A 26,693-nucleotide genomic window follows, 5' to 3' on the forward strand; every position below is an offset into this window, starting at 1 on the left:
ACGCACTCTGCACATGCTCTGAGGCTTCCTCTTTTTTGCTCTCCGATGTTTTGAGAGCTGTTCTCTACACATGCTTCGGTCATTTTTCCTTTCACTGATTCGGAAACACTGGGGCACTTTTACTTACTTTGCCTCTGTGTGTTTCGGGAAACACACTCTGCACGTGCTCTGGGACACCCTGTTCTTTCCGATTGCTCTCGGTGCGTTGTTGGATTGAGGGCTGGGGGGCGGGGGGCGAGTTCTGGCGCTGAAAGAGGACGGCCCCTTCACCTTCTCTCAGGCGGGCCATCCCGAAGAGGGAAGAGACTCTGCACATTCTCAGAGGCACCCTGGGACCAAAGCCTGCTGCCTTCCAGACTTGAGCCGGGCAGGTGAGAAGCAGATTGGGGGTCCAAGAAGCCACGACGACCACCGGGCGGGGGCGCGCGCGGAGCTTGCGGGGGGGTCCTCTTCCTCGCCTCCCCCTTTTTCCTCCGTTTCTGTCGGTGCAGAGCTGACCCCTTCCTCCGTGCGCTCTCGGTCGGAGAGGCAAGCGGGGCGAGGGGGCGTCCGAGGCGGGAGGGCGCTGGGCTGGTCCTCTCCCCGCTGCCTCGCTCTCCCCTCCCTCCCTCCTTCCGTCCCCGCCCTCCCTCCGGTGGCGAGACGCGGCTGCGTTTTGCGTACGCCGAGGCAAAGGCAAAGGCAGCGCCGCTGCAGCCGGACCGAGCGGCCGTCGGAGCGCAGCGCCAGCGGGCTGGAGCCGCCCCGAAGCCACGGTGAGTGCCACCGCCGCCAGCCCGGCCGGGAGAGTGCGAGAGTCGCTCCCGCCGAGGGAGTCGTTCCCCGGGCCATTCTGCTAGAGGTCAGCGCGCACCCTTCGTTGCAGCCCCGCGGCGAGAGCACCTCTGGGCATGTACCGAGTGCGCGCCTCCTGGGAAGGTGGCGGGGGAAGGCATTGCTTTTGCCCCAGCGCTATTCTTGGGAAGGGTGGGACGCGAGAGCTCCGAGGAGGCACCTGCCCAGGCGGAGAGAGTGCCTCTGGCTGCGTGCAGAGTGCCTTTCCCCTGGCAGCCCATCCGCAGCACCTGCGCTTCCCAGAAGGGGCGGTGTCCAGGTAGGCAGGTTTTAGAAAGAAGTTAAGCCTCTTTGACCCCCTTGCCGCATGGAAGTGGGGGGTGGGAGGGAAGAGGTTTGGGGTCGCCTCCCCCCCACCCCGTTGCCCAAATGAAAGAGGGAGGTCATTTGCCTTGCACCGCCCATTCCGCCGCCTGGGTGCCTTTGCTCGATTTGAGGGCCATGCAAAGTGCAGCTTTGCGCTCCCCGCACGCCCCCCCCCCCCGACACCGCGCAGCATTTCCCCTGCTCTTGCAGGGCAGCTGTCGCAGCCCGCTTCACCCTGCCATGGGGAGGGCAGAAGACCGGACATGTGGAGCCACCAGTGCTTTGGGCTCAGCGGGGCTTGGGGAAGGGCGCCGTGGCCCCTCGGTGCACCACGATTTGGGGGGGGGTGTTGTCTGGTGTGTGGCCCTTGCGTGGCAGCGGGGCTGCACCTGCCGTGGGCGCCCGCCGTGCATGCAAAGCAGCAGCGAAACGGTGGCGCCTCGCCTGTGCGTCTCGGCAGCGTGTGTGTGTATGTGTGTCTTTGTGTGTGCGGGTTTGCGGTGGCAGGAGCCCTGTGGGAGGTGATGCGCAGGTTGTGTGCAGAGGGCAAACTTGCATTTCACCCCCACCTCCCACCCCCGCCCTGCGCGGAGGCTTTGGATTGTAGAGCGCGCGGGGGGGGGGGCTTGCCTTTCTGCGCGCCCCCTCTGCAGCACCGGGGCTTGCTCTGTCTATCTCTCCCCATTCGCCTTTTGTGTGTGTGCAAAATCAGCAACAGCAGCAGCTGCGCGTGTTGATAAATGTTTGTGCCACTCAGACAATCTGCTGTCAATATATTTACCCTGCTCTCGAGGGCGGCTGTTGGGAAATGGCATTTTGCAACATGCAATTTTGCAAGGAGGCCTTTGGGTATGCATTGCGTTGGAGGTGCGGTGAATGGATGGGGGGGGTGCGGGATGGGAAGAGAAAATGAAATCAGTTTGCAGGAATCAGGAGGGGACGGGAGACCCTGAGATGTGGGGTCTGAAGGGTTGTGCCTCTCTTGAAGCGGCGCCTCTCCTGTAGCCAACCGACCTGGCCTGCCATCTCTCAGCTCCTGGCGCTCCTGCCTGGCTTTTGAGCAAAACTTGCCTAAAAATAACTCCGCCAGCAAAAAACGCCAACCCACCATTTCCGAGCACAAAGGCCTGTCTCAAAAGATTAATAATAATCTCCTTCTACGACATAGACATTCCTTACTCCACGCCGGGATTCTGGGCGCTGCGCTGGAGAACTCCCTGCTGGGGGAAGGAGCAGCAGATGCTTGCCCGCCTCTCTGCTTGAACACCTTCCAGCTCACAGGCCTGGGGGCCTCTTCCCCACGCACAACAACCCTGCAGGGTAGGCTGGGCCGAAAGAGAATGACTAGCCCAGAGAGGGACATGGCTGTGTGGGGATTTGAACCTGGGTTTCACAGCATCGTGCAAGCAGAGAGTTTGGAGATGGGGGTCTTCAAGGCCATCCAGGCCAGCCCTCCAGAGTCTGAGCATCCCTGACAGGTGGTCACAGCTTGAAATCCTCAGGGCGGGAGAGCTCGCCTCCCGTCCCTCTCTCTGCACCAAGGTTGTTAGTTCCACTGCCGAACTGCTTTTTTCCACTGAGAAGTGTCCCCTAACATTCAACAGAAATCTAGAGGGCCTTCTTGGCAGTGGCACCCACCCTGTGGAACATCCTCCCATCAGATGTCAAACAGATAAACAACTGTTTGACTTATAGAAGGCAGCCCTCTTAAGGGAAGTTTTTAATGGGTGATGTTTTACTGTTTTTTTTTAAAAATATTTTGTTGGGAGCCCCCTCTTCTGCATGGTGAGGATGAGGAAAGCCCTTCTGGAAAGCCCTTTTGGGATTTGTAGGGGGCTTCTGTGCGTCCCCTCGCCCACCCCAAAGATTTCCTTTACCCAGGCTAAACAGGCTTCCACCCTTTCCAAACACTCTACACCAGGGGTTGTCAGAAGGAGAAAGATCTATTGGATCTATTGCCTGCTCTCTGTGATTTGCAAGTATTTCTGACTCCCAGTGGTTTAAACAAAGCAACAGTAAAACGATGCCGCCCTCAATTATCCTGCCGAAATGAAGATCACTTGTGGAAATGAGAGCACATTTTGTGTGAGCACACTTCAGTTCTGGTACTCAAAACAACAAATCCCTGCAGCCAGAGTTCAGTCTCTGCTGGCATCTGCAGGCATCTGCCTGCAACCTTGGAGAGCTCCTGCCAGCCAGTGTGGACCATACTGAGCTAGACGGATAGCGGGGTGCAGTGGCGTAGCGTGGGGGGTGCAGGGGGGCCCGGCCGCACCGGGCGCAACATCTGGGGGTTAGGGAAATCCATGGGTTAGGGGGCGGAAATCCATGGGTTAGGGGGCGCAAATAACTTGCCTTGCCCCGGGTGCTGATAACCCACACTACGCCACTGGCGGTGTGTGTGTGTGTGTGTGTGTGTGTGTGTGTGTTCTGATTCAGTATAGGGCAACTTTCTGTGTCCCTAAGGCCTTAGTGATACAGCTCAATAGATTAGTGAGAGCAAGGGAGCAGCATGTGTTTTCAGAATGCAGCCAAAGTCAGGCTGTAGCTCAGTGGCTGAGCACCTGTTCTGCGTGTGGAAGGTCCCAGGTTCAGGTCCCGACATCTTCAGGCAGAGCTGGGAGAGACTCCTTGTCTAAGCTGCTGCCAGTCCGTATAGATACAGAACTGAGCTAAGACGGCAAGGGAAGTTTCCTAGTTCTTGTCTTGGGGGGGGGTACAGCTGTGTCAGCTCCCCGCAACCTTGGCATTAATTATCAGCACCGCACTCTAACCAGCTGAGCTATCCAGGCTCTGTTTTTAACACTTAAAAGTCTCATTTTTTCTTGTATTAACCATGTTTATCTATTCATTACATTTCCACCTCTCCTTATTTTCCTTTAAGGAACTCAAGGCATGGTTCTCCCTCTCTCCATTTTATCCTCTATAATCAGCCCTGTGAGATAGGTTAGGGTAGGAGACAGCGATTGGCCCAAGGTCACCCCGTGAATTTCATGGCCGAGTGAGGCTTTGAACCCTGGTCTCCCGGGCCCTGAGCTGGACACTCTGACCACCACACCACATTAAGAGGGATGAGTGCGTTGTGTTTGGATGTGTTGGTGTGACGGTCTGTTGCCTGCGGCAAGTGAAGCTTCTTAGACAATGGAACTCCCTGCCACCAGAGGCAGTGATGGGCACCAACTTGGTTTTAAAAGAGGACCGGGCAAGTTCATGGAGGGACAGGCTGTCAGTGGCTATGCACTCCCTCTGCAGTTGGAGGCAGCGATGCTTCTGTTTGCCAGTTGCTGCAAAACACAGGGCGGGAGAGTGGTCTGGTGCTTGCGGGCTCCCTACAGGCATCTGGTGGTCCACTGTGAAAACAGGAGGCTGGGTTAGATAGGCCGCTGGCCCGATCCATCAGGCTCTTTTTAGGTTCTTAAGTTTCGCAGCCTACAATTGAGCTCTTTTCTCTGGGCGTCCATGAGCTGCAGACTCTCTGTTTAGGCCTGGCGTTTCCAGGGACAAGAGCCGCTGAGAGAGGCCAGTTGGAATTCCCAGGCAGCAGAGGGGCCTGTCTAAAATCAGCTGCCAGCCCTGAGTCATCCCTTGGCAGAAGCTCTGGAGCCCAGTGTGCCTTTCCAACATTCCTTGCTTCTTTCCCTTGCTTGGGACGACGAGGAGGAGGAGGGTGGCAGGATGGACAGGCGAGAGAATCTGCTTGGGGAGGGGGGCAGTAGTGACTTAGCGCCATCGTCCCCCAAGGAGACCCCGTCCTTTTCTGCTCCTGCCCATTTGCAGCAGCAGGAGGAAGAGGAGGGCTGAGGAAATGAATTCCCCACCCCAGCTGTGCGTCGCCCTGTTTCCTCCTGAATAGAGAGGCAGCAGCAAAAGGGGATTGTGGTCCAACATTTCTCCAGGGGACTGAAGATTGCCTGGCTTGGGTTCAGATGTCCAAAAGGAGGCAGAGAGGCCCTGCTGGGAGCCAGGAGTGCTGGATCTTTTTCTCTGCTCTTGGAGTTGGAGATGTGTGTGTGTAGCACAACACAAGTAGGACAAAAATAAAGCAGAACAATTTGTGTTGTAAAAAGTTACGGTCTTTCAGCAGGAAGGTTTGGGGTGTGCACCACCTGGAAGTGAGGCAGTGCGACCACCCCAAAACCTTTGCAGGTGCAAGAAGTAAAAAGTAAAAAAAGGGTAAGGGACCCCTGGACAGTTAAGTCCAGTCAAAGGCAACTGTGGGATTGCAGTGCTTTCTGGGTCATGTGACCAGCATGACTAAACTGCTTCTGATGCAATGGGACACTGTGACGGAAACCAGAGTGCACAGAAACACTGTTTATCTTCCCGCCGCAGCGGTACCCATTTATCTACTTGTGCTGGTGTGCTTTCAGACTGCTAGGTTGGCAGGAGCTGGGGCAGAGCAACGGGAGCTCCCCCATTGTGAGGATTTGAACCGCCGACCTTCTGATCGGCAAGCCCAAGAGGCTCAGTGGTTTAGACCACAATGCCACCCACGTCCCAAAGTGTCAAAAGTGGGATGGTATGTGACTGCACTGATAGCATTGTGAGCACGAATGTGCAATAAGAAGGGCATCACAGGGGGAATGTTTAAACCCCAAATTTATTGCTTGTGGCCTGTCAAGTGGAGATCCTCCCTAGAACAAGGATTGGAAACCTGCCGTCTTCCGGATGCTTCCAGGCTCCAACTCCCATCGTCAGGGCCAGATTTTAAGACCCTTAGAGGCCCTAAGTCAGGGTTTCCCAAACTTGGGTCTCCAGCTGTTTCTGGACTACAACTCCCATCATCCCTAGCTAGCAGAACCAGTGGTCAGGGAAGATGGGAATTGTAGTCCAAAAACAACTGAAGACCCAAGTTTGGGAAACACTGTCCGAAGCTCCTAAAAGATTTTGGTGCCCCCATGTATATCTGATTCAAATTTTCAACAAGAATAAACCACCAAATGAAACTTCATCTTTCAAAATGAAATGAAACCTACCATAAGATGGAAAATAATGTTTATTTTTCTATATTTGTAGAAATAATGTTTATTTTTGTTCAGCTGCACCATATGGTCCGTAGCAAGTCTGGCAATGGAAACTCTCTGTCGTGCCCACCTTAAGCACATGCTTATTTTGCCAGCATAGGGTGATAGAAGCCAGCATAGGGCGATAGAAGTTCTAGTACCACAAAAGCTGGAGCCCAGCCCCCACCTCAGTTACCCACCCCTGTTGCAGAACCAATTATGTACCCCGAGGCTGGGGAAGTTCAGCAGCGAGCCACTGCAACATGCCGGAGATAGCATTTGAGTTCAGTGTATCGTTAAGGATGAGGATGAAGCAAATGACAAGTCACCCAGTTCCCTTCTTCAAAGAAACAATTATTATATAATCTGCCCCAGCAAGAGCAGCCCCCACTTAAAAGTCGTGGAGTACGATTCTGACATCTTCTGTGAGTGGAAGAGGCTCAACCCAGTGGCTTTCTTCATCCTCTTGCCTGCCCTCAAACGCTGTTTCCTCTCCCCCGTTGCTGTTCTGAGATGACGCTGAGCACTTCCTGGGGGGGGGGATGTGTCCCCAAAGCAGCTAGTCCTCAGGAGGCTGTTTTGAATGCTTCAGGGGGGTCCATGTTGCCTTCAGGGCCTGACTTGCAGAGCTTTCTGGAGCAATAGGCTTTCCACTGTTGGAGGCAGTATGCTGGGGTAGGTGTGCATGGTTTGATCCAGTAAGACTGTCCTCATGGCATTTGGGTGGGGGGGGGAGAGAGAGAGAGATGCCATGACTAGGAGACACAAGGTAGGTTGGGAGCTAAGGAAATGTTGGCATCCCAGAGCAAAGGCAGAAAGTGCCATTCCCAGCTGGCTGACATTCCCACAACCAAACCACGATGGTGACCACTGCCTCTTTTGCACCCCTCCAGCTTCTTATCACACCGGCTGGCCTGCCATTTTATTGATTCATTGGTCAATTTTAAAGTACGGAGATCCCACCTTTCAGGGCAAAGTGTACTCAAAGCAGGTGGCAAAGGAGAACAGACTGGCCTGCCATTTTATTGATTCATTGGTCAATTTGAAAGTACGGAGATCCCACCTTTCAGGGCAAAGTGTACTCAAAGCAGGTGGCAAAGGAGAACGGAAACCATAAAATGAAAAGTAAAATACAAATAAAGCAATTCGGTTACAAAAACAAACAGACCCCGGAAGAGCTGGAGACAAAGGCAGTTTAAAATGCCACCTTTTAATAGAATGCAGTTGGAAGAAAGTAACATTTTAAGGGTTTGTTCAAAACCTAACCTAGCACTTCTTGGGGGAGAGGGTTCTACGTACAGGGGCCAGAACTAGAAAGGCCCTGCCTATCATGTCTGCCAGTCTGCTGGGTCTTTATGTCAGATCTGGGAGCAGGGCCTCCTCCTCTTCCTTGCGGCCAGTTGTAAGCCTTGGGCAGACTGGCCATCAGGCAAGCTGATTTCAAGCCACTTGGCTGATGTGCTAATAGTGACCCAGTAACCCGGCATGCTATTAGGTAAAGGTAAAGGGACCCCTGACCATTAGGTCCAGTTGTGGCCGACTCTGGGGTTGCGGCACTCATCTCGCTTTATTGGCTGAGGGAGCCAGCGTACAGCTTTCGGGTCATGTGGCCAGCATGACTAAGCCACTTCTGGCGAACCAGAGCAGCGCACGGAAAGGCTGTTTACCTTCCGGCCGGAGCGGTACCTATTTATCTACTTGCACTATACTTTCAAACTGCTAGGTTGGCAGGAGCAGGGACCGAGCAACGGGGGCTCACCCCGTCGCGGGGATTTGAACCGCCGACCTTCTGATCAGCAAGTCCTAGGCTCTGTGGTTTAACCCACAGCGCCACCCACGTCCCTGGCATGCTATTAATCTGGGGAAAACCCCCCTCTGGGCTCCTGCACCCACTTCCCCCTGGCCGAGCCCTGAGGGATGGAGAGCACACGCTCCTTTGTAACCTCAGAGATGTCTGAAACCTCTTTCCTTCTCTCTTTTCAGGTTTTTGCCCTGCTCCCTGGGGATAGCGACCCACTGGTGGCTGTGTAGCGTCTTTCATGAACGAAGGGGATCCGGGAGCCACAATGTCTGAGACTCTGGACCTGGAAAAGGGCTGCACAGTGGACGAGCTTCTGCAGGGCTGCATCGAGGCCTTTGGTGAGGAGGAGCAGGAGAGGCAGGGAAGGGACAAATGGCTGAGGCCTCAGGAGGTGGGGCAGTGGTTTTCTTGGCCTGGCGATGCTCTAAAGCACCTGTTCCTGTCCTGCATTGCATTGGTGTACTGACTCTGGAAGTATGGGGATGGCCCCATGAGATCTCGCGGGAACTCGGACGGCCCTGTGAGATCTCGTGAGGGTATCCCAGAGCCCCTGTGCTGAGTGGGCCTTGCCAGGTAAGCAAGGCAGAGTTGAAAAAACAGGAATGGCTTTTAAAAGTTACGGACTATGCGTAAATGGCAAAGCTGGCAGCAATATTAAGAGATCAAAATGACAAACGTTTTATAGAAGAATGGAAGCCCTTTTTTGGCCTGTTTGGACAAGCACTGCAAACAAATGAAATCGTGGGCAGGATACGAGATAGGAGCAGCAGCAGAAAAAAGATAAAATATTACAGGGGTTTGGTAATAGAAGAGAATTTGAGAATGCAGCATAAAGGAGTTTGAGTAAAATCACTGTGGAGGGTGGGGTGGGAAGTCAGTGCATGAAACGATGCAACTATTGGATTTGAATTTGTAAAAATTTGGAAATTCGGTAAAAATTGTATGGGAAAATGAAAAGCACTTTCCACGTTGGGAAAACCTGGCACATAAAAAAGAGCCTTGAAGCTCTCTGCTGTGCATGCATTTGATTTGTGTAGTTTCAACCGGCCAGCCCTCAACCGCGTGTGGTTGAAATTGCTCAAGTTATAGCGCGTAAGATGTGATTGTGCTGTACAAGCCCTCCAGCACCAGAGCCTCAGAAGAGGATGAGCAGGAAAGGGCAACTGTGCTCATCATATCCTCCCCTCTTCCTGGGAAAGAGGATGCTGGACCAGACGACCTCCTTTGACCTGATGCAGCTGCTGTTGCTGCTCCTGCTCCAGGGCTCTTTGGATGGTCTTTGATCCCACTTCTGAGCTCCTGAGTGGTCTGAACTGAAGGGTGTGTGTTTATCTAGGACTATAAACATTATTAGAAGCTGCCTTTGTTCCAAAAGGGACCCAAGGCAGCAGGCATCACCAACAAAAGATAAAAACACTCCTAAAAAGGCCAACACATTAACAAAATTACTTTGGGGTAGAGGACAGCAGTAAAAGCTTTCAAAAGCTTTCAAACTGAGCAGGGGAATATATATTTAGGCAAAGGCCTTTTCACTTTTCTCATGAAACCTTAAAGCGGCAGTGTGGGGGGCAGGGGCGGTGTGGCAAACCTCCTTTGACAGAGGAACATCCCACAAATACCCAAAAGGCATTGCTTTTGCCAGTGGCTGTTGTGCTCAGTTCCTGCTTGTGGATTTCCCACAGGGGTGGGGGGTGGGATGGGGACCTGTTTGGCCACTCTGAGAAGAGGAAACTGGACTAGATGAGCCAATGCCCAGCTCCAGCAGCCTCCTCCTAAGTTCTTACACTTTGGACTACAACTCCCATCAACGCTGACCATCAGCCATACTGTTTGGGGCTGCTGGGAGTTGGAAGTCCGAAAGATTTGGAGGTCGCCATGTTGGCCATCCTTACAGTGTGCAGGGTGTGATGGAGGGGGTGGGAGAGTGGGGGTGGGCGGGCTTTGTGGCTGTGGGCCCTGTGGAGCAAGAGGCAGAGTGGGAAATCACAGAATTGTAGAATTGTAGACTTGGATGGGACCCCCCAAGGTCATCCAGTCCAACCCCCGCAAGGCAGCTAAAGAATCCCCAACAGATGGCCATCCGACCAATGCTTAAAAACCTCCAATGAAGGATGTTGTTGTTGTTGTTAAATTCCCAGGAGGGACTTGCTCTGACTTGCATTTCTTTTTCTTTTTTCCAGACGATGAGGGCAAAGTTCGAGACCCCCAGCTGGTCCGCATGTTTCTCATGATGCACCCCTGGTACATCCCTTCCTCAGAGCTGGCCGCCAAGTTGCTTCAGATATATCCTTCCTTAGCCCGCTGGGCACAATCCCCACACCCAGCCAGCAGCATCTTTTCTTTCTGCAAATGTCTTGCGCTAGGTTTTCCTGTCCTGGTGCTCGCCAGGTGCTTTGAACTGCAGCTACCGTCTGCTCCAGGAAGCATAGTCCTGCTTCCCGGGGGTGGGGGGTGATGGGTGCTGCATTTCCATAATGTCTAGAAGACACTTAGTGCAGGGGTAGCAAAGGACTTAAGACATATGGATCACTCAGAATCTCCACCGCCCAAAAAACCCCCCAGGCAGCTTGAGGATACTGGACCTTTCCTCCCTCTCTTCCCACTGCCCTGTTGTGGCTGCAGCATTGCGGGATGATGACCACCCAGAAAAAGTGACCGGCCCCCTGAAGCTTGGAGAGTCACTTCCATTTGCAGTTCACAGTGGAAGAGGAATGATTTATGGGCGTTTGGCGCCTCCTCTCTTCGAAGCTGCCAATACCTGCTTCTTGGGAAATAACAACCAGGCTGTTATTTTCCATGTCTTCAAGCTGGGTGGGGAAGGGGACAAGGGGAATGTGGGATGAGTGGGCACCTGCCTTTTGGCCCCTACGCTCCCAAGGATGAAAAAAGTAGTTAGTTGCGCTCTCGGCAGTGGAACTGGGACTGTGTACATATCATACGTCTAAAGCGCCTTTAGATTCCCAGCGAAGAATTCTGGGAGTTGTAGTTTTCCTCTCACAGAACTACAATTCCCGGCACCCTTAACAGCCTTACCCGAATCTCTCCAGAGTTACCCACTGCCAGGCCCTTGTTGCACCAGCTTTTCTTCCTTTTGTGCATAGTTGTTCTCTTTATGTCCTGGATCCTTTTCTTCGTATTATTTTTTGTGCTTTCTTCTTCACACTTATAAACCACAACAGTGGTGGGATGGGAGACCTCTCTTTAATAGAGCCCGGGGCCCGGTTGCTGACAAAACCGAGTTCCATGCATGAAGGCCGAAACCTCACATGAAGTACAAGTTTCATGCAGGAAGTGAATTTATTCTTTTTGCGATCATAATTTTAATAGCTTGGATGCAGCTGCAGCACAAAGCCTTTGCTCTAATTTACCTATTGGATAGTTTGCAGTTTAAAACACCCCCTTTTCCCCCCATACCCCACAACATGCACACAGTTCCTCCCTCTTTCCCTTTTGCTCCTTAACTCTGCCCTGAACTTACCAGGAGTCTCGCGGGTCAGAAAACAGCTCCCTGCAAGTCAAGACTTGCCACTTGGTCCGGTAGGTGCTGGAGCAGGAGGGTGGAGTGGCTTGTGGGAAGGCTGCTATGGAGAGAAAATGAGGGGATGGTCTGGACAGTTTGGGGAGTGGGAGGTTGGGGAAGTAACATTTGGGGTTTTTCAGTTTAGGAAGCTGTTGGTGGGCCTGGGACCGGCAGGAAGGGCAGGTGGGATTCTTAGTTTAGACGCCAGGCAGGAGACTTCCTGTTTTGAAAGTTCCTCACAGTTGAAGCATAACTGAGAAAATAACCATTCACACTGCAAATGACATTGCACCCAAACAGTGCACTTGCCAACAAACTTACTTTGAAATTTACTTCTTCTTTTCCATTCCCTTATGAATAAAACCTATCAATACTGGTGTGGTTCCCACGGGATGGATGTTCTGTGGGAATGATGATGATGATGATATATTTATACCCTGCCCATCTGGCTGAGTTTCCCTAGCCACTCTGGGCCCATCCCAAAGCAAGGTGTTCACAGTGAAAATCATGTGACGCTGCGGTACTTCGGGACTTTGGGGGCTGGCTGGGTGTGGGGCAGGGTGGTGGAGAGGTGGCTGCAAATCTTCTGCCCTCCTTGCTTGGAGACAATCTGCTGCCCCCTTCTGACTTTGCCACTGACCATGTCACTCCTGGTTCCGGCAGATACTGGATCTCTGCGTTCCCAGCGGAATTTGACCTAAACCCAGAGCTGGCTGAGCAGATCAAGGAACTGAAGGAGCTTCTGGGCCGGGAAGGGAACCAACGTCACAGCAGCCTTATTGACATAGAGAGCGTGTAGGTAAACAGCGTGGGCCCCCCCCACAACAGTCCCTGCCCCCTGTCCTCCCTGGGTTAAGTTCTGGCAGGTTGCATCTGATTCCGGTGTGTGAACCTCAGGCTGTGAGCCTTGCATTCATGGTGTGCGGCATCCACCGAGTTCTGCCCCAGAACCCTGAGCTCAGCAAGTTGGGAGCAAGTGCAGGGCCTCCTTGGTGGTGGCTCCCTCTGTGGGGTTTAGAATGGAATTCATGGAAGCCAAGGAAAACCTCACCTTGCATTTAGCTCTGTTGTATGCAAACTTTCTGCAAGCTGCAGGACTGGCCTCATGGTGGGACTTTAAGGCTGAGATCTGGAAAACTTGGCAGCGGCATGCAGTTCCCCGAGTGCCAGGGATTTGGGGCCAAGTTGGCAGGCGGGTCCTTAGTACCCATTAGGAGCCAGCTGGTCCCCACCTCTGCTTTTGCACATCCCAGGTAGAGGTTGAACTCTTGCGTCCCCCTTCCAGCCCCACCTACAAGTGGAAGAGGCAAGTCACACAGCGCCAGCCGGTGGCCCAGAAGAAGCGCAAGACGTCCCTTCTCTTTGACCACTTGGAGTCGGGGGAGCTGGCCGAACACCTCACCCACCTGGAGTACCACTCCTTCAGCAAGATCCTGGTAAGATCCATGAAGGTGGCAGTGTCTGAGTCCCTTCCCGCCCCACCCTCCACGTGTGGGTGTTGCTGGCGAGGGCCACGGGTACAGTCATACCTCATGTTATGTTTGCTTCAGGTTGCGCGTTTTTAGGTTGCGTCCCGAGGCGACCCAGAAGTACCGGAAAGAGTTACTTCTGGGTTTCGCCACTCGTGCATGCGCAGATGCACAAAATGATGTCATGTGCATGCGCAGAAGCGGCGAATCGCGACCTGCAAACGCGCAGATGCGGGTTGCATTCTGCTCATGTTGTGAACAGGCCTCTGGAACGGATCCCGTTCGCAACCAGCGGTACCACTGTATTTAACTGATGCATGCCCTGCTTTTTAGGAGAGAAAGTGGCACACAAACATCACCAAACACAATATGAGCACTCTTAAAACAACCCAAACCCAGTGCTATTTTTCTAGAAAAAGAGGTGCCGGAACTCACCACAAACACCTCTTAGAATGGTAATGGCAAGGGCCCTTTCTCCTTGTGTGGATTTTGGCAACTGGCAACCGCAAGCATTGCTGCCTCTGACCGTGGAGGCAGCGCATAGCTGCTCTGGCAAGTGGCCTTCAATTACCCTCTCCTCCATGAATCTATCTCATCTTCTTTTATTGCCATTGTGGCTGGTGACCACCACGGCCTACTGGCTGTGTTCTGCTTCTCACCCTACCTCCCTTTCCCTGGAACGACCATCCAGGTCTCTGAGACCAGGCTTGGCTTTTCCACAGAGCCAGGAGTGTCCTTACCCCACACCCATAAGACCCTGGGAGCAGGACCAGCCCCTTTTTTCAGAATGGCCAACCAAATGCCCTAGAGAAGGACCTGAGAGTCAACAGCAGCAACTCTCAGCAGAAGCTTCCTGCCCCCAGGAGTGGAGGCGGAACACGGCCATTAGGGCTAGTAGCCACTGAGAGCCTTATCCTCTAAGTGCCAACATTCCAGACATCACTGTGTGTTTATTATTTAAATGAAAATATTTTTTATTGTGCTGTTAATAAAATAAAACCCCATTAGGGCGGCTTGCAAATCAGTATAAACAAGAGTCCCTATATATATATATATATATATATATATATATATATATATAAAGACACGACATGAAAGGAAAATGGATTGGGGAGGGAGGAGGAAATATGCACGCTCAGGTACAAAATCTTAGTTTCCTCACTGGGTTCGTGTTGGTGTTTTTAAAACGGATGTGCTGTTTTCTGGGCCCCATCTGGGCACCGTTCAAATGGCTGGCCTGCCTCAGCCTCAACTGATCTGCTTTCCCCTCTCCCCCCCCCCCCAGTTCCAAGACTACCACAGTTTCGTCATGCATGGCTGCACGGTGGACAACCCCATTCTGGAGCGCTTCATCACCCTCTTCAACAGCGTCTCCCAGTGGGTGCAGCTCATGGTGCTCAGCAAGCCCACCGCCCAGCAGCGAGCCCAGGTCATCACTCGCTTCGTCATGGTGGCTCAGGTGAGAAAGGGCAGCGCCCGGAACATCCTTGCCTTCTGCAACCCTCTTGAGATTGTCTCCTGCTTTTGATTTTGAGCCTCTCAAATCAAACAAACAAACAAACAAACAAACAAACAAACAAACAAGCCACTGAACGCAGCCAACTGCCATTCTTGTGTTGCCACCCTCTGGACCTCACATGGAGGAAGCACACAAAGAAGGGCTTCTGAGGACGATCTCAGGGTCCAGGACTTTTTATTTGGTGAGAGGCAGTCCTTGGTATAGTGGTTAATAGTGGTGAACTCGTAATCTGGTGAACCGGGTTCGCTTCCCCACTGCTCCACATGCAGCTGCTGGGTGACCTTGGGCCAGTCACACTTCTCTGAAGTCTCTCAGCCTCACTCACCTCACAGAGTGTTTGTTGTGGGGGAGGAAGGGAAAGGAGATTGTTAGCCGCTTTGAGACTCCTTTGGGTAGTGATAAAGCGGGATATCAAATCCAAACTCTTCTTCTTTTTCTTGAGGTGTTGCGCTATCACTGAGCATCCTATGTAAGAGGTTCTAGAGCCCAGATCCTGTATTTTATAACCCTGAATCCTAAAGCCCTATAACCCAGTGGGGACCCAAACTGTGAACTTTGCAGACAAGTCCAGATTAGGACAGACGTCTTGATTTTTATACACCAAACGCGAGCTGATGCATTTACCACCCAGGTTTCTTCCAATTCCAAATCCAAGCTCCCCCGTAAACAGACAAACTAACACCAGCCCAGCTGTGATTCCTCCATTGTGAGGGGTTGGACTGGACTCTTCAGTTCTGTGATTCAGGTCTTGCCCTGTTTTTCCTGCTCCTTGCCTCTCGGCAACCTCCCCAAAGGTTTCTAAGCGTGAGCGCCTGGAGCCCAGAGCCTCAATTAGTGGGGGTGGCAGCTAAATTAATCAAACCTGCTGGCCCTTTGCCTCTCCCTGCTGGACAGTGTGAAGTTCAGAGCAACCTTTTTTCTAGGTCGTTTTTCTTTGAAGAGGAGAGAGAGAGAGAAAGCGCACACAGGGGAGACTCTCTAAATATCTATTTATACATTCAGAGATTGAGAAGGGGGCGGGAGGTGATCCAGGACCAGCACAAAACCGCCTGCTCCAGATTACAGCTGGCATCAAAGAGCATCCAGGGGCCTGGGGCTCCCCTCAAGCAGCCTTTGGGCTACTGCAATTTGCACATGGACTCCCCCTGATTTGGGGGGTCTGGGCCCAAGGAGATTAGGGATGGTGGGGAGGGGGAGACTTCCTGCATGTCTTAGGATGCTGGGAAATCAGGTTCCTCAGGTAGGGGTGAAGCAGGGATGCCCCACTCTAGAAGAGAGGCAGCAGGGTGTAGTGGTTAGTGTTAGGCTGGGACCTGGGAGACCAGGGTTCACATTCCCCACTTGGGCCAGCCTCTGCCTCTCAGCCCAACCCACCTCGCAGGGTTGTTGTGGGGGGTCAAATGAGGAGGAGGAGGGGAAGCCCTGTGTAAACCAGCATGAGTTCCTTGGAGGAGAGCTTGGGATATAAATGCAGATGATGATGATGATGATGATGATGATGATGATGATGATGATATAATAATAATAATAATAATAATAATAATAATAATAATAATAATAATAATAATAGTAGTAGTAGTAGTAGTGACTGGCCGGGAATGATTACTTTGCACAATTCTGAATGCTTGAAGGTCTCACCTGCAGATCTTTCATTTTTTCTTTTTCAAATCAGAAGCAACAATAGGGGCAGAGGCTGTTTGAAATCCAAATTGTGGCACGGGTGTGTGTGTGTTATTTTAAAACATTGCTCCCCACCCCCTCTAAGAGCTGTTTCTTTCAATAGTAAAAATAAAATAAAATAGTGATGATTAAATAAAAATGAGGTTCCCCAGCTAAAAGACCTGAATTGCTCTAACTGACAGGGAGTCCTGCTTTCCCCACCTTTCCTGGGAACCTCCCTCCTCCCAAAAAATATCCTCCACTGTGACCTATCCAGTTACAGTACTCCTGTTAAAAGGGGACTTTGCCTCTGTGGGCTATGTGTGTTTTTCTTGTTCTTCTGAAGCTGCTGAGAAGAAGAACCTTGATTAGAAATGTTAAGGCTTTCTTCAAATTGCATCCACTGAAACTGTGAGGTGAGGGTTGACTCTGCCCCTCCCTCTGCTTCCCACTACAGTGGTACCTTGTGTTAAGAACTTAATTCGTTCCGGAGGTCTGTTCTTAACCTGAAACTGTTCTTAACCTGAGGTAGCACTTTCACTAATGGGGCCTCCCGCTGCCGCCGCGCGGCCACCACATGATTTTTGTTCTCATCCTGAAGCAAAGTTCTTAACCCGAGGTACTATTTCTGGGTTAGCGGAGTCTGTAACCTGAAGTGTATGTAACCTGAGGTACCACTGTATTTCTTCCTCTCCTGCCTTGTCCTTCAACCCCCCCCCAAACTTCTCCTCTCCTTCCGCTCTCAGAGGCTCCTTCAGCTGCAGAATTTCAACACCCTGATGGCTGTGGTGGGGGGGCTCAGCCACAGCTCCATCTCCCGCCTCAAGGAGACCCACAGTTTCGTGAGCCAGGAGACCACCAAGGTAGGTGGTAGTGGTGGTGGGTCTTTTTTGCATTGAGAGGAGAGGCAGACTGTGTAAGGAGCTCACAGGGGCTGCAGAATCTGTAGGCCAGAGGCTCTCAGCAGGCTCCACACTTGCCTCTCTTGCTGCTGCTTATTCTCTTGCCCGTCCCCCTCCTTGGGCTGGGTCTGCACTCCCCATCCTTAAAGGGAGATGAGAGGGTGTGTGCAGCAGATTGATGCTTTGGGTTTTAGATCCTCTGTGGGTGGGGCTGCCTAAAGACCTGCCACTCTGCCTCCCACCCCTCTGGTGCAAAGACACCCTTATGTTTCATTTGTGGGGCTGGGTCAGCCAGCCTCTGGCCTTTGGGAAGGAGGCGTGAGGGCTCTGGCAGGGTCCTAGAGTCCTCCTGTCTCCTTCCCAAAGCCTAGTTAGTTCTTTCCCACTTTCAGGAGGAGGTGGGAAGGCTCTAGGACCCTGCCAGAGCCTGGTGCCTCCTTCCCAAAGCCCACAGTATCACTTGGCCAGCTTTGGGAAGGTAGCACAAGAGCTGGGGGTGGAGAATCAAATTTTGGCCTCACTCCACCCTTACAGTGTGTGGGTTCCATGTTGAAGTACTCTTGCAGTCCTCTTGGTAGGAAAAGTTGGACCTGATCCTGCCCTAGTACAACCTCAGAGCTCCACACCTCTGGCCTTTTTTCTGACTTGCCTTATCTGCATTTTCCCTTATGTTGGTTGAATAGCAACCATTTGGAAGAAGCAAGGGGCTAGCCCTCATGGGAAGAGCTGAGCTTCTCTGGAGGCAGGGCTGCCCCCTCCTCATCCTTCACGCCTTCCTTCAAGGGGCTGTTGTTGTTGTCGACTCTTTGTTTTCCCCTGTCCTGCTCAGGTCTGGGAGTCACTGACGGAATTGCTGACGTCCGTGGGGAACTACAGCCGCTACCGGCGGCGCTTTGCTGAGTGCGTGGGCTTTAAGTTCCCCATCCTGGGGGTCCACCTCAAGGACCTGGTGGCCGTCCACGTGGCCCTCCCCGACTGGCTGGACCGGGCGCACAAGTGCCTCAACGGGAACAAGATGCAGCAGCTGTTCAGCATCCTCAGTGACCTGGCCATGGTCCAGAGCATCCGCCCGCCCTTTGAGGCCAACCCTGACCTCCTCAACCTGCTCATGGTAAGCTCTGCTTCTGCCCCCATGTGGAGGGCAGGCCACGCCCTTGGGTGTCCCCCCACTTTCCAGTCCTGGAAGGCCAGTGCTTAGAGGTTGCTCCTTCCCATCAATCTCTTCCCTGCCCCACTTCAGATTTCAAGACACTTGGTCATTTTTGTGGGAATGTTGAGGATCGTAGGAGAGGATATATTGATTAAATATTATCGTTCCTCACTCATGCTAGTGAGCTAGTAGCAGGGCACATTCTCTTGTACATAGCAGGAAGCTAGCTGGTAGGTTCGTTTGAATCTCTTGAGTTAAGCAATCCAGTGTGGCTTGTCCAGATTGGATTGTTCCTGGTAAATCTCCTTTGGGGTAAAGGTAAGGGGACCCTTGACCATTAGGTCCAGTTGTGGCGGACTCTGGGATTGTGGCGCTCATCTCACTTTACTGGCTGAGGGAGCCGGCGTACAGCATGACTAAGCCGCTTCTGGCAAACCAGAGCAGCGCACAGAAACGTCATTTACCTTCCTGCCGGAGCGGTACCTATTTATTTACTTGCACTTTGATGTGCTTTCAAACTGCTAGGTTGGCAGGAACAGGGACCTAGCAACGGGAGCTCACTCTGTCGTGGGGATTCGAACCGTTGACCTTCTGATCGGCAAGTCCTAGGCTCTGTGGTTTAACCCACAGCGCCACCCGCATCCTCTTTAGTTCCCTCTTAAAAACAATAATGACACAACAGTCTTCTTTAAAAGTAATGATAAGGTTTACTTACATCAGGCTTCCTCAACCTCAGCCCTCCAGATGTTTTTGGCCTACAACTCCCATGATACCTAGCTAGCAGGACCAGTGGTCAGGGATGATGGGAATTGTAGTCTCAAAACATCTGGAGGGCCGAGGTTGAGGAAGCCTGGCTTACATTCAGTTCACAGAATGATCCTGAAGGCAGGCTTTAGCTTTTAGTTACAGTTACAGACAAAGGTGTGGATTCATCCTCTTGTGAGGAATGAGCCCATGTGCTGCTGGCTGAGAAACAAGCACACAGCAAAAGCATCAAGGAAGGTAGTCCAGAAAGTGAGAGCATTAGGAGAGAAGGGAAGATGGCTGCGTGACCAGCCCTTTTATGGGGTCTCCCAGGGTCATGCCCATCTAGCTGGTCACACAGGGGGAGGATGCTCCAGACCAGGTGTGACAGGAAGTCCACCTGGCTGGAGCAACATCCCCCTGTGTGTCCACTCTGGGCAAACAGGAAATGTTGTATTTGACTGCTTCTGTGATGTTACATCCCACAATTTTGAGGGGATGCAGATTGCTTGTGGTGACCTCTGGGTCTCCCTTTGCAACGCAGCCCAGTTGCATTTGAGCCAACAGGATGGGGGCCTACAAAACTTCCTCGACAGAGTTTGTTTATTTATTTATTTTAGCTAAGTTGGTGGAGCATGACACTCTACCGAGTCACGGGTTCGAGTCCCATGTTGAGTGAAAGATTCCTGCATTGCAGGGGGTTGGGCTAGATGACCATACAATAAAACCGTAGGAAAGTTAAAAAGAGACTTCAGTTAGCCATTGTGGGAGAATATGTTCTTACAGTAATTACCTGCATGGACCTGGCCAGAAAAGCCCAGAAAAGTTTTCTGCTGGCATTTAAAAGGTTGAAACAGAAGAAACCTGCTGAATCTCCAGTGGCAGAGAGTTCCACTGGTCTGGGCTGGTGGTACAAAAGGCTCTTTTTCTCGTTGTTGTCTGATGAGCATCAGCAACTCAGGGAACGATCAATTACACCCCTGCAGATGATCTTAGTGACTGAGCTGGGATATAAGGACTCAGGCAGCCCCTGAAACACCCTGGACTTAAATACCCACCTAGTGTGGGCGGGGGCTGCATTGAGCAGTGGGGATCCCATCCTTGCAGTTAGAAGTATTTGGAGAAAGACTGTAACAGATCTAGCAGGAGAGGGAGAAGCAGAAAGTGTTGTGGCACTTTCAAGGCTAGTTGTGGACCGAACTGAGTTCAGCTGGCAAGCAGAACATTCTCTATACAAAACGGGGGCAACTCTAATATTGGAAACAGCAAGTCTCAAGCTCTAACTTTGCTTTGTGTGTGTCTCAGGTCTCCCTGGATCAGTACCAGACAGAAGAGGAGATCTACCAGCTCTCTCTGCAGCGGGAGCCCCGGAACAAATCCACGGTAAGCCCCCGATGATACTGGCAGGATTGAGATGGGGCCCGAATCAAAGCAGCCCTAAGTGTGTGTGGGAAATGGCAGTGGAAGAGGAGTGTGTGTGTGTGTGTGTGTGTGTGTGTGTGTGTTTTCCTCATCCCCTTGCCACCTTGTAACTGCCAGCTGAGAGACAGTGCAGTGCAGTGGTTAGAGTGTCAGACCAGGACCTGGGAGTCCAGGGTTCAAATCCCCCACTCAGCCATGAGGCTCACTGGGTGACCTTGGGGCCAGTCCCTGCATCTTGACCTAACCCTGCCTCACAGGGTTGTTGTTTGGGGGATTAAATGAGGAGAAAGGGGAGAACCAGGTATGCTGCTACCTTCAGCTGTCTGGAGAAAAGGGTGTGGTATATAACTGCAATCAATCAATCAATCAATCAATCAATCAAGGACATGTGTGTGTGTGTGTGAGTAAGAGAGAGAGAGAGTGAGAGAGGTGTGGCTCGTGCCCAGGCGAGAACCTGTGAAACCCCACAATCTTTCCTTTTTGGGGTCTGAGCCCTCGACCTGCCGCTTGTGGCCTTGGCCTCATATCTCCATGGTGGAGCCCCTGCCATTGCATTTAGGCAGCCGCAGGTTCAATCCCCAGGATCTCAATTTCAGGATCAGGGAAGAAATTCTTGGGAAGAGCCTCCTCGGCCTCAGAAGCCCAGCTGATCAGAGCAGCCGACCATTTAGGAATATATACGTGTGTGTGTGTGTGTGTGTGTATGCACAGAGCTTTTTTTTTCTTAAAAAATGTTTACGGGTACTCTCTTTTTGAATATTGAAATACTGCCCCTCAATGAGGCCAAACTTAGATTCACAAAACGTTTAGGGGTATGCATACCCCTGCGTCTCCCAGGAAAAACCCACTGTATATATGGAATGAACGGGGGAGGAGGCAGAGGGGAAGAGGGAGCTGTTTTGAATTAGACCATCAGTCTGTATTTACTACTGAGAATGCATAAATAAAGACTGTTCGGAAAAAGAGGAAGAGCAGGGGAGTCATTGCTGGGCTGGGCAGGTCATTGGTCGATGGCTCAGGACAAGGCAGCGCCTTCTATCCCTGGCATGACCCTCTCTGGCCTCCTTGGGAGCCGAGCATGACATGAGCATTGCAAATGGATTTGACATCTGGAGAGAGGAAGGGGGAAGAGCAGAAACTGCTGTGACAGGGGCAGCAAGAGTTACAAAGCACTTAAAGGCACAGGATCATAGAATCACAGAGTTCGACGGGACCACGAGAGTCATTTAGTCCATGGGCAAGCAAACTAAGGCCCAGGGGCCGAATCCAGCCCAATCATCTTCTCAATCCGGGAATCAGTGTGTTTTTACATGAGTAGAATGTGTCCTTCTACTTAAAATGCATCTCTGGGTTATTTGTGGGGCATAGGAATTCGTTCTCCCCCCCAAAAAAAATATAGTCCGGCCCCCCACAAGGTCTGAGGGACAGTGGACCGGCCCCCTGCTGAAACTAGCCCAACCCTCTGCAATGCAGGAATCACAGCTCAGGAGGCCTTAACAGATGCCCATCTGACTGCTGCTTAAAAACCGCCAGCGACGAAGAGTCCACCCCCTTCCCAGGTTGTCCGTTCCACTGTCAAACAGCTCTTGCCCCCCCCCCCCGTAAACTATTCCTGATATTTAGTTGGAATTTCTTTTCTTGTTATTTGAATCCGTTGGTTGGGGTCTTTCCCTCTGGAGCAGCAGAAAACCAGCTTGCTCTGTCTTCCCAGTGACAGCTCTTCAGATATTTGAAGCCTGCTATCATATCCCCTCTCAGTAACAAGTGTGCCTATGTTTAATTTATATAGAATCATAGAATTGTAGAGTTGGAAGGGGCCACGAGGGTCATCTAGTCCAACCCCGGCAATGCAGGGATCTTTTGCTCCACTTGGGGCTTGAACCTACGACCCTGAGATTAACATGCTCTACCCACTGAGAAATGAACAGGGTGGGCGGCATCACATCCACACTGTGCTTTGCAGTCTGCTATGAGCAAATAATAGTTTTTGAAGTTCTGAAAAGGGTGGGTGGGTGGGTGAGGAGATCTGGGGTTCGCTGCAAGAACTCCAGGTCCAACCTCTAACAACGCCCCTGCTGTACGGCAAGAAGGTCCAGGGTCAGTTCTGCTTGTTGGGTTCTGCTTTCTTTTTGAGGAGGGGCACCTGGAGACTCAGGGACGCGGGTGGCGCTGTGGGTTAAACCACAGAGCCTAGGACTTGCTGATCAGAAGGTTGGCGGTTCGAATCCCCACGAAGGGGTGAGCTCCCGTTGCCCGGTCCCTGCTCCTGCCAACCTAACAGTTCGAAAGCATGTCAAAGTGTAAGTAGATAAATAGGTACCACTCCGACGGGAAGGTAAACGGTGTTTCCGTGTGCTGCTCTGGTTCGCCAGAAGCGGCTTAGTCATGCTGGCCACATGACCCGGAAGCTGTACGCCGGCTCCCTCGGCCAGTAAAGCAAGATGAGCGCTGCAACCCCAGAGTCGTTTGCGACTGGACTTAACTGTCCGGGGTCCCTTTACCTTTACCTTTTACCTGGAGAGTCAGGGCACTTTTTTGCAATACTTTACGTACAAAGAGTCAAGTGGAGAGAAAAGGCCTAAGCAGGCAGAGGGACCTCTTGGTAGTGGCGCCCGCCCTGTGGAACGCCCTCCCATCAGATGTCAAGGAAATAAGCTACTATCCTACTTTTAGAAGACATCTGAAGGCAGCCCTGTTTAGGGACGTTTTTAATGTTTAATGCTGTAACATGTTTTTAATATTCGGTTGGGAGCTGCCTTGAGTGTCTGGGTAAACCCAGCCAGATGGGCAGGGTATAAATAATAAATTATTATTATTATTATTATTATTATTATTATTATTATTATTATTATTACTAAGCACTTCTAGGGGGTGACCTCCCACATCAGCTCTCCTCTCTCCTGCATCCAACAAGGCACTTGTTTATTATTGGCATCTGAAAGGCAGCCCAAGAAAGGAGGGTTCTCTGCTGGGGCAGCTGTCAATCAAACTTCCAGTGTTCCCCAACCTGCAGCTTTCCAGATGTTTTGGACTACAAGTCCCACCAGCCCCCCCCCCGACAACACACTATCTGGAGGGTTGATGGAAGTTGTAGTCCATAACATCTGGAAAACCCCAGGTTGAGGAGGCCTGAGCTAGGTGGTCTACTTCTGTCTTTCTGCTTGCCCCCTGCAGAAAAGGCCACCTTTAATTCCTCCCAATCTTCTTTACCTGCTAACGTCAGGGAAGGGGTGGAGGGAGTCACCTTCCAAACTCTAGGAGGGCCCAACTAGGCTTAAAAGTACAGTAAAAGAAAACCTGAGCAGCTGTGCTGTGGTGGTGGGTGGGTACCATGTTCTCTCCCTGCCAAGAGCTGTCTCTCCAAAGCTTGCCTTTGCATTTCCAACTGATGCTGCAGCAGCTCCCAGGGAATCTTCCCTTGAGATGCAACTAGCACCTTCAGAGAGTTAAACTCCTCGATCCCAAGGCTGCTATTTGCATATCCAGCCCCCTAAAAAACCAAAACTCTGTGCATGTTAAGCACATCCAGACAATTAACTTTGCACAAGATTTCTGCTCTTTAATTTCCCTTAAGAGACCTCAGCTGAGCATTCCAGCCTTGTTAGAATTATTTCTCCCCAAAGCCCAACTCTGATCAGCCACTGTTCAGGTAAAGCTTTTGCAACTGCCCTATCCTATCTGTGCCCTCCTTTCTCTGGCGGGTAATGTCTTGCAAAGGATTGCTTCTGGGGTGGGGAGGGGTTGGGGGCTCAAGGGCCATTGCCAGACTCTGCACATGCTCAGAGGTGTCAGCCTGACCTGGAAAGCAAGTTTGGGGTCATTGAGCCATGGTTCAAAACCTGGGTTTCCACTTTGTCCTTCTGCCCCCCACCCACCCCAAAAGGAATTCTTCTACCCTCTCATTTTTCCATATTTTTTTTAAAAAACTGAAGCTTTGTCATAATACAGTATGATAAAAAACCAAACTGATCTAAATGAGAAAAAAAGAGAAAAGAAAATGCAAAGTCATAGAACCATAGAATTGTAGAGTTGGAAGAGGCCTTGAGGATCATCTAACCTTGGTGTTTTCGGCTCGATCTTAACTCTCATCTCTCGCAGAAAGGGGTGGACTCCCCCAGCTCTCACCTAGCAGCTTCCCTTTCTTCTCCCAGCCTTCCACCCTAGAAGATGTTCCCTTCCCTGCCTCTCGCACAAGGTCCTTCATCAACCAACCATCACCTTCCCAATAGCAACCCAGAAGGAATTCCTCTACTCTCTTTATATTGTTCAGATTGTTGGCGCTCATCCTTGGGCAGCTTTTTAGCCACAGATGTGCCACACACACACACCCCGCCACCCACTGGCCATAAGGATCAGTTCTGAGCAGTGTAAGAACATCAGGACATCAGAAGAGTGCTGCTGGATGAGGCCAGTGGCCCACGTAGTCCAGCAGCCTGTTCTCCCAGTAGCCAGCCAGATGCCTTAATGGGAAACTGGCAAAGCAGGACTTGGGCACAAGAACCCTCTCCCCTCCTGCCCTTTCCAGCAACTGGTATTTAGAGGCATCACTGCCTCCAACTGTGAAGGCAAAGCAGAGCCATCATGGCTAGTAGCTGCCAAGACCTCTTTCCATGAATTTATCTAATCCTGTTTTTAAAGCCATCCAAGTGCAACTGGGATAGCTCAGTAGATAGAGCACGAGACTCTTAAGCTCAGGGCTGTGAGTTTGAGCCCCACGTTGGGTAAAATATTCCTGCCTTGCAGGGGGTTGGACTACATGGGTTCTTGTGGTCTCTTCCAACTCTGCAGTTCTATGGTGGCCACCACTGCCTCCTGGGGTATATTGTGTGTGTGTTTGTGTACGTGTATATGTGTGTGCATTAATGCCGCGATGGTGTTGGGGCCTGAATTTAACCATCCTTCCCAGCCTATCCCAGGCTTCCTCCCTTGGGGACCCGTTTCCTGTGGTCAGGGAACAGAAGCCACCGGATACAACTGTATGTTTGCGATCGAGTTCTGCTGCTGCTTCTCCTTCTGCCCCCACCTCCCCCCACTCCCACAGGCAGCTCTTGAAAAAAATTGTCCCATCTGCACTTTTAAGCAAAGCAAACCTGGCTTTGCACTTCCTGTGGATTGACATGCAGATTTGAACCCGTTTATCCCTTTGCTTTTCCGCACTTCTCCAAATTGAGCAATATAGCTCTTGCTCAGAAGACGCAAAGTGCTGCATTTTAGGGTAAAATGCAGGAGAAATATTTTTCTTTTCTTTTTTTGGAAATATTTTTTATTGTTTTACAGAATAAATCACACGATTAACAAAGTTAAATTTTGAAATGAAGCAAGATTTTTCCAAATCTTAGGACTTCCCTCCTCCTCTCCGTGGATCCTTTAAAAATCTTAATCAACTGCATATTATAGTTCATCCAAATTGTGGTCTTACAGGAGATGGTTAATATTTTGGGGGAGAAATGCAAAAAAAATTGTGTATTTTGTGAAAAAATTACGCTAGTACAAAAGTTTGTGCCCTAAAAATCGTGGAATGCTGCAGAAGCGGAAAACAAGGGGAGTTATGAATGAGCATGTGAGAAATTGTCACAGGCCAGAAACAGATTGCTCTGTCCCTCCCTCCCTCCCTCCCACCAGCTGGTGGTGGTGCAGCCCCAGGGGTGCTGCCTAGAAGGGGTGGTCAGGGGGCTGCCCAAGGGGGGCGTCTCTTGGCCAGAGCACTAGGACCCAAGGAGCTGGGTGGCCATCAGGGGAGCCAGGGTGGTGCGGTTGCTGAAGGGTGTGGGGAACCCGGGTTCAAGGGCTACTCCTTGAAGTGGGCTGAGGGTGGTTGGATGAGCATCCTCCATCTCTCCATCTCACCTTCATCCAGGTGTGTAATGAGGATAAAAGCATGTCTCTCTCTCTGAACTCCTTGGACGAACTATAATGAAGGCAAACATGGGGGACTCGTGTCCCTTCTGCACTCCACCCCAGCGCCAGCTGCCTCTTAATGCAGCACATGTGGCCCCTGCAGATTTTAGTTTAGTGAAAAGGCAGGTAAGAGGTGTGCATGATAGAAGTTTATAAAATCATGCACGGCAGGGAGAAAGTGGATAGAGAGAAGTTACTTCTCCCTGTCGCGTAATACTAGAACTTGTGGGCTTCCAATGAAGCTGAATATTAGAAGGTTTGGAAGAGAGACAGTTAAACTGCGGAACTCACTGCCACAGGAAGCTGTGATGACCACCAACTTGGATGGTTTAAAAAGAGGATTGGGCAGATTTGTGGATGACGAGGAGGCTATCTGCAGCTACTAGCCTTGATGGCTATTCTTTTGCTGCCACACTGGGAGGCAGCAGTGCTTCTGAATGCCAGCTGCTGGGAACCCCAGTAGAGT

General features: G+C 51.4%; 1 protein-coding gene across 1 annotated transcript in view; it reads left to right on the plus strand.

The window, feature by feature from the left end:
* Nucleotides 1-633: 633 nt before the first annotated feature.
* Nucleotides 634-26,693, plus strand: part of RASGRP2 (RAS guanyl releasing protein 2) — a 40,316-nt gene continuing 14,256 nt past the window's right edge. The window contains exons 1-10 of the mRNA XM_081842456.1: nucleotides 634-755; nucleotides 8,127-8,282; nucleotides 10,125-10,227; nucleotides 11,419-11,481; nucleotides 12,128-12,259; nucleotides 12,750-12,900; nucleotides 14,219-14,392; nucleotides 16,858-16,974; nucleotides 17,843-18,124; nucleotides 20,213-20,290. Coding sequence (XP_081698582.1) covers nucleotides 8,183-8,282; nucleotides 10,125-10,227; nucleotides 11,419-11,481; nucleotides 12,128-12,259; nucleotides 12,750-12,900; nucleotides 14,219-14,392; nucleotides 16,858-16,974; nucleotides 17,843-18,124; nucleotides 20,213-20,290 — 1,200 coding nt within the window. The 5' untranslated portion in view covers nucleotides 634-755; nucleotides 8,127-8,182. The remainder of the gene's footprint in view (nucleotides 756-8,126; nucleotides 8,283-10,124; nucleotides 10,228-11,418; nucleotides 11,482-12,127; nucleotides 12,260-12,749; nucleotides 12,901-14,218; nucleotides 14,393-16,857; nucleotides 16,975-17,842; nucleotides 18,125-20,212; nucleotides 20,291-26,693) is intronic.

The sequence above is a fragment of the Podarcis erhardii genome (genome assembly GCF_964252035.2).
Source record: "Podarcis erhardii genome assembly, chromosome: 15".
Lineage (NCBI taxonomy): Eukaryota > Metazoa > Chordata > Lepidosauria > Squamata > Lacertidae > Podarcis > Podarcis erhardii.